Consider the following 7,503-nt stretch of genomic DNA (forward strand, 5'->3'; position numbering starts at 1 on the left):
AATGTATTTCAAATTATACGTAGTTATTATACAAGAAGTATTTTGTTACATTGCAATAACTACATGAATAACAAGTTATTTATTTTTTTCCAGCTTTTTCTACCAATCATCATAAAAATCAAATACTCTCATCAAATAATAGACCATATTATACATTTTCTAATGCCATCAAATCAACCAATTCATCAACAATCACTCACAGTTATTCATCCAAGCAGTTTTCTCCAGGAGCGCACAACTTAAAAGAAAAGTTTGCAAATGTATCTCGTATATTCGACCTAACAACAAATGATGATATTAATGCTTCCAATATTATTCAATCCACACATGCAGCTATATCAAAACCCAATCATCATAAATACAAAGATAAGTTAGATACTTAAGTTATATGTCTTTATTGTTTACTATGTTTTATTTTATGCATCGTCTTTTATATATGTTTATCAACATATAAATCAATATTTAACATGTTGGCTTATTTTTGAACTTAGGTTATAGATAAATTTTTAATTAAACTTTGTTTCTATTTTTTAACTTGTAAATGTAATAAAAATTTAATTAAACTTTGTTTTGTTATAAGAGAAAAATTGATTTTGTTTTAGCTAAAGAGCAACGAAAACTAAGGAGGTTATATTTGAATAATAGAAAATTCAAAAATAAATCTACCTTATCAAACGGTCAAACTTCGTCTGCAACGTCATCTGTTAACCCGAGCCAGAAAGGTAATTATTTTGTGTGTTTTAGTTATTTTTATTATCCTAATATATGTTTATTGAAATTACCCAATTGTGTTTAAATTTCATTATTATTAGTTAATTTTATTTGTAAACAAATTTGTAATTATATGTAGTTGATGTCTTCAATCGTCGTCAACATTTAAACTCTTCAAAAAAGTCCACACATATTTCGTCTCAAAAGGAAAATGTCAGCTATGACAAGACTCCTCAACGTCATTCTACAAACTTGCAATCTCCTTCAAATCTAAATTCTAGGACTCCACTTTCCAATATCTCAAATGATATGCATATTAACTATATTATACATTCTCAATTATTTATCATTAAGTAACTACCTGATTAACAACTTATTTTTCTTTTAGCTGTTTGTAACAGTCAACATAATGGTCCAACACCCTTATTAAATAATCGACGATATCCTACATCTTCTAATTCCAAGAACTCAAAAAGAAAGTTTTCACATATATTTCTTATACCTATATTTCACTTAACGACAGATGATGATATTAATGGTCGAGATATTATCCAACCAACACATGTTGGTATATCAAAAGGTAATAATCATAAACAACATTTTATATATTTTGAGTTGTTAATTATAATTTTTATTTAGATTTACATTTTTTTATAATGTTCTATTTAACATGTTATTTAGATCATGGTGATCAGAATGTTGTTTGTCAACTATGCTATGCTAAATTATGGAAAAACGAAGCTTCAAGAGGCAATAAAACAGGGAATAACATCTTTTCTCTCTGTTGTGGTTATGGGAAGGTAGAACTACCTCCTTTAAAAGAACCACCACAAAGTTACAAACAACTTTATCATGCAGTAGATTCTAAAAGCAAATACTTCATGAAAAACATTCATCATTACAATTCAATGTTTTCATTTACGTCGATGGGTGGGAAAGTTGATTCATCCATTAATAGAGGAAACGCACCATATATATTCAGGCTTATCGGTCAAAATTATCATAGCATCGGAAGCCTTCTCCCTTCAAATGGATGTCAACCAAGGTTTTCTCAGTTGTACATATATGATACCGAAAATGAAACCTCAAACAGACAGAGATGTTTATGGTATATATTCAATTTTACTATTACTTTCTATTATCACTTTGACAATATTAATTTTATATTACTGATGTATATATTAAAATATTTTTATTTACAGGGGAAGCAATCATCCTTCTACATCAACCGATGATTCAACTAATCTTCAAATTATAGAAGATTTGAAGCTTATGTTGGATTCAAATAACGAGTTGGTCAAGTGCTATAGGATGGTTAGAGACGTTTTTAATTCAAATCCTCATGTTGATCTAAAGTTATGAATTATTGGAAAAAGACAGCATGATGGAAGGACATACAACCTACCAACTGCTTCTGAGGTCGCTGTTTTAATTGTAGGAGACATTGGTGATTTTATTGATAACAGATACATCGTTGTTCAAACTTCGTCTGGAGCTTTACGTCCAGGGAATTACATCCTTTTTACCTTGCTCTACAGTATCCTCTATTATTTCCATATGGTGACGACGGTTATAGAGTTGACATCCCCCATAGAGGTGTTACGTCTTCGAGCAATAGCAAGCGTCCAAACACTACAATGAGGGAATTTTTCGCTTACAAAATTCAATACAGGGATAATTCTTTCTCATTGATTTTGAATTCAAGAAGGCTTTTTCAATAGTTTTTGGTAGATGGTTATACAATGATTGAAAGCGAGAGGTTATATTACGTACGAAAGAAACAGAAAGTTCTTCGATGTGAATCTTATGAGAATTTACATAACTTTCAACATCAGGGGAATAAGAACATTTCGGAAATTGGCCAACATGTTATATTACCTTCTTCTTTCACTGGTGGTGCACGTTACATGATGCAAAACTACTTAGACGCGATGTCTCTTTGTAAGTGGTTTGGGTATCCTAATTTTTTCATAACCTTTACGTGCAATCCAAAATGGCCCGAAGTTCGAAGATTTCTTAAGGACACTACGCTTAATCCAAAGGATAGACTTGATATCCTATGTAGGTTATTTAAGATCAAACTTGATGCGTTGATTAAAGACCTACGCGAGAATTCAGTATTTAGCATGGTTCAAGCAAGTATTTAAAACTATTTATTCATACTATCCATATTATATTTTAATGTCGTGTTTTATTTAAAATATAGTTATAGTACATATATTATTTAATTTTTTAATACAAATTTGTTTATTTCGATATATGCAGTTGTGTATACAATTGAGTTTCAAAAGTGCGGTTTGTCTCACAGTCATATTTGTCTATTCATGCAACCTGATTACAAGCTTCCTACCGTGGAACACATTCATCAATTTATTTCAGCTGAGATTCCCAGTATTCAACAAGATCCTGCTTTGTATTCACTTGTGAAGGAGTTTATGATTCATGGTCCATGTGGTGCTCAAAATGTCAATTGCCCTTGCATGGTGGATAATAAATGCTCTAAAAACTTCCCAAATACTTTCTCTGAACATAATTCAGTTGACAAGAATGGTTTTCCTATATATAGGAGAAAAAACGATGGATCGTTTGTAGAAAAATCTGGTGTCCAGTTAGAAAACCGAAATGTTGTTCCATACAACAAATATTTGTTGAAAAGATACCAAGCACACATAAATGTTGAATGGTGCAATCAAGGATCTTCTATCAAGAATTTATTCAAATATATTAATAAAAGTCCGGATAGAGCTACTGTTACTTTTGTACAAAACAACAATGGTTCTGATAAAGATGATACAGTCGATGAGATAAAAGAATACTATGATTGTAGATATCTTTCTGCATGTGAAGCATCTTGGCGAATTTATGGATACGATGTTCATTACAGGCATCCTTCAGTGATGAGACTTCCTTTTCATCTACCTAATCAACAACAAGTTGTCTACGGTGCAGATGATGATATCGATAATGTTCTTAACCAGCCTTCAGTTGCTTCTTCGATGTTCACATCTTGGATGGAGTGCAACAAAGTTTACAAACAAGTGAAAAAACTAACTTATATTGAATTTCCAACAAAGTTTGTTTGGAAGCTTGGTTCAAAAACTTGGAAGCCAAGGGAGTTTGGATATTCGATTGGCAGAATTCATTTAGTGTCACCTAATCTTGGCAAAGCATATTTCTTAAGAATTCTTTTAAACAATGTGAAAGGACCAACGTCATTTGAAGAAATCCTCATGGTTAATGGTGAAATATGTCCTTCATTTAGAGATGCATGTTATGCTCTTGGCCTCTTAGATGATGATAAAGAATACATCGAAGCTATTAACGAGGCAAGTCAGTCTGGATCCGGTTATTACTTACGTTTCTTATTCGCTACCATGTTATTATCTCACAGCTTGTCTAGCCCGGATGTTGTGTGGGAAAATACATGGGTATACTTGTCGGATGGAATTCTTTACAATCAACAACAAAGATTAAAATCTCCAGGTACTATAATATTCTTTACTTATTTATTAAAATACATTTATAAATCAATATACAATATTAATTTATTTCAAGAAAAAAACTGTTTATATATTTTTTTGTTATTATTATACCAATTTTCTTTCAGGTTTATCACTTAATGAAGATCAAATTAAGAACCTGACTTTGTTTGAGATTGAACAAATTTTACTTCGTAACAATTCAAGTCTCAAAAAATTTACAAGGATGCCTTTGCCCGATGCTGATTCTGTATCCTCTTCAAACAATCGTCTTATTAGTGAGGAGCTAGATTATGAAATACCAAATTTAAAGAATGAGTTTGATCGGCTTTCTATTGCATTAACATCTTAGCAACAAAACATTTTTGATGATATCATGACTGCAATAAACAATAATGAAGGAGGTGTTTTCTTTGTCTATGGTTATGGTGGAACGGGTAAAACCTATCTTTGGAAGACATTATCAGCCGCAGTTAGATGTAATGTTCAAATTGTTTTAAATGTTGCTTCAAGTGGGATCGTTTCTTTATTATTAACCAGTGGTAGGAAAGCACATTCACGGTTTATAATTCCTTTGGTTCTTACTGAGGTTTCTATCTGTTCAATATCACCAGATAGTGAACTTGCCAGTTTATTACGGAAAACCTCATTAATCATTTGGGATGAAGCACCCATGATTCACAAGCATGCATTTGAAGCTTTAGATCGAACTTTGAAAGATATATTCAAGTGTCATAATCCTAGAAACTCAACTTTGCCATTTGGAGGGAAAGTAATTGTTTTTGGAGGAGATTTTAGATAAATTTTGCCTGTTATCCCAAGTGGTAGTAGACAAGACATTGTTAATGCTTCATTAAGTTCATCATATTTATGGCAACAATGCAAAGTCTATCAACTAACCAAGAATATGAGTATAACCGTTGGAAGTGATACATCTGCTTTTCAACAGACAATGGATTTTGCAAAATGACTTTTAGATATAGGAGAAGGGAAACTTGGTGGTTTTAATGATGGCGAAGCGATTATTGATATTCCGGATGATCTTCTAATTAATGATCCTTATGATCCTATAGGTTCGTTAATCGAGTTTGTATATCCTTAAATTCTTGAAGCTTCTAGCAATCCAGAATATTTTCAAGAAAGAGAAATACTTGCTCCAAAAAATGAAGTTGTCGGAAAAATAAATGATCGTTTGCTAGCATTATTTGGAGGAGATGAAGTTGAATATATAAGTTCAGATAAACTATGTGAATCTGAGTTTGTCCATGATCACTTTGATGCCAATTTATATTCACCTGATGTTTTAAATGGTCTTAAACTCTCAGGTCTGCCTAATCATAAGTTAGTTTGAAAGTTGGGGTTCCAGTTATGTTACTGAGAAACATTGATAAAAAAAAATTGCTTATGTAATGGCACTAGACTACATGTGATATCGTTGGGCAAACGTGTTATTGAGGCAGTTATCATAACTGGAAGTAATATTGAAAATCGGACCTTTATTCCAAGAATGACCTTAACACCATCTGAAAAACAAATCCCATTCAAATTCCAAAGAAGACAATTTCCATTAGCTGTTTGTTTTGCAATGACAATTAACAAGAGCCAAAGAAAGTCCTTATCTAAGGTTGGTTTGTTTTTGAAAGATCCAGTTTTTACACATGGTCAATTATATGTTGCCCTATCTAGAGTTCAAAGTAAAGAAGAATTAAAATTGTTAATTTTAGATAAGGATGGTAGAATTACCAATAAAACTTCTAATGTTGTTTATAAAGAAGTTTTTAGAAATTTGTAAGTTATTTGTAAAATTTTATTCGTCATAACATGTTTTCTTATTATTATTGATAAAACTTTGTTAATTTTATTTATATTATTTGAGTAATAATTACAACATTTTAATATGAAAGTGTAATTAATTTTACAACCGTGGTTTACACGGGTTATAAACTAGTAAGGGAATAACCGACATGGAGGGAGGAAGGAACACCATTCTCTGTAAATGCTACAATGGTTCACCGAAATGACGATATACCCTTACAACTTCGTAGCCATGTAAGCATTAAATGAAAAAGGTAATCCTTAGACTTTATCACCTTAATGCATTTAATGACTTATGGTTTACAATGGAACCTTTTTTACTCTAAATAAAAATATTATTAATTTCTTTTTGTAAGATTTTAATTTATATCTAGTAATAAATTAACTTCATATTCTTTCCATTACAATTAGTTTCTTTTTGTAAGATTTTCATTTATATTGGGTATTAAATTAACTTCATATTCTTTCCATTACAAAAATATTCATATATTCTTTCCATTACAAAAATATAGCATTTATAACCTTATACTATTTTTAATTAATGATCAAATATAAGGAACCAACCGTAAACAAATTTTGTTCCATTAGAAACTATAAAAACACAAGTTTGTGAACAGTTGTTTCACTCATTGTCAAACGAAGTGAAATCAATATAAAAAAACACTCAAACATTAGCAATGAAGCTTATAAGCATGTATGCTATACTTGTATTACTTATCACAACACCAATTGCTACATCAATATCAAAAACAGGTAATTTTACATACTTTTGTATATGATTATCTATATATGTATATCTAAGGTTGTTTGTCAAAGATTCATTTATTGATAAATGATTTCAACTTCTTAATGGTTCAGAAAAAAAAAAGTAAAATTTTTAACGAAGATTGTGTATTGTTGTGACTTGTTTTAGGCGTTGTGAATACCGAGTCCAAGATTAAAATCGACTTTTGTGAGTCGTATTTTGATTGGGGTAGTAGTTGTCAAGATAAAAAATGCAATGATTATTGTAGCAGTTTGTACGATAAATTCTCATGGGGGGAGTGCGTAACACTGTATGGTATGGTAAGGTGTCATTGTCATTGGCCTTGTTAGAATGTTCAAAGCTTTTGTAAATCTATTTGGGTACTACAAATAGAATTGGTTATTAATGTGTGGAATTTTCCATATTCAAAGTTGATATGGTTGATTAAGTTGAAAATTTGGGAACAAAAGCTATTCCAATATAGAGGCGACAGTTCTGATCTATTTACATAAAACTAAGTCTATATAATTTTATTTCACTTAACTATGAATCATATAAATAAATTAAAAAAAAGTTAAAAAATAAAATCACAACGCGTCAAATACATAAATATTTTGATTGAATTCTCCATAAACAGAAAGTGAAGAAACAAAGGTTTTTGTATTGTCTATCACATTTTAACAAACTAAAATTTATTTGTTGGAATTTTTATTATCTAATGTCCAATCACAATTTCATTTAAAAAATGATTTG

General features: G+C 30.5%; 1 protein-coding gene across 1 annotated transcript; it reads left to right on the forward strand.

The window, feature by feature from the left end:
- Window positions 1-2,453: 2,453 nt before the first annotated feature.
- Window positions 2,454-4,542, forward strand: LOC145029955 (uncharacterized). Its single transcript, XM_078978400.1, has 3 exons — window positions 2,454-2,652; window positions 2,977-4,194; window positions 4,319-4,542. Exons 1-3 carry the CDS (start codon window positions 2,454-2,456, stop codon window positions 4,540-4,542), a joined length of 1,641 nt encoding a protein of 546 aa, XP_078834526.1.
- Window positions 4,543-7,503: the final 2,961 nt, after the last annotated feature.

This window comes from Lactuca saligna, chromosome 2 (assembly GCF_052625555.1).
Source record: "Lactuca saligna cultivar CGN05327 chromosome 2, ASM5262555v1, whole genome shotgun sequence".
NCBI lineage: Eukaryota > Viridiplantae > Streptophyta > Magnoliopsida > Asterales > Asteraceae > Lactuca > Lactuca saligna.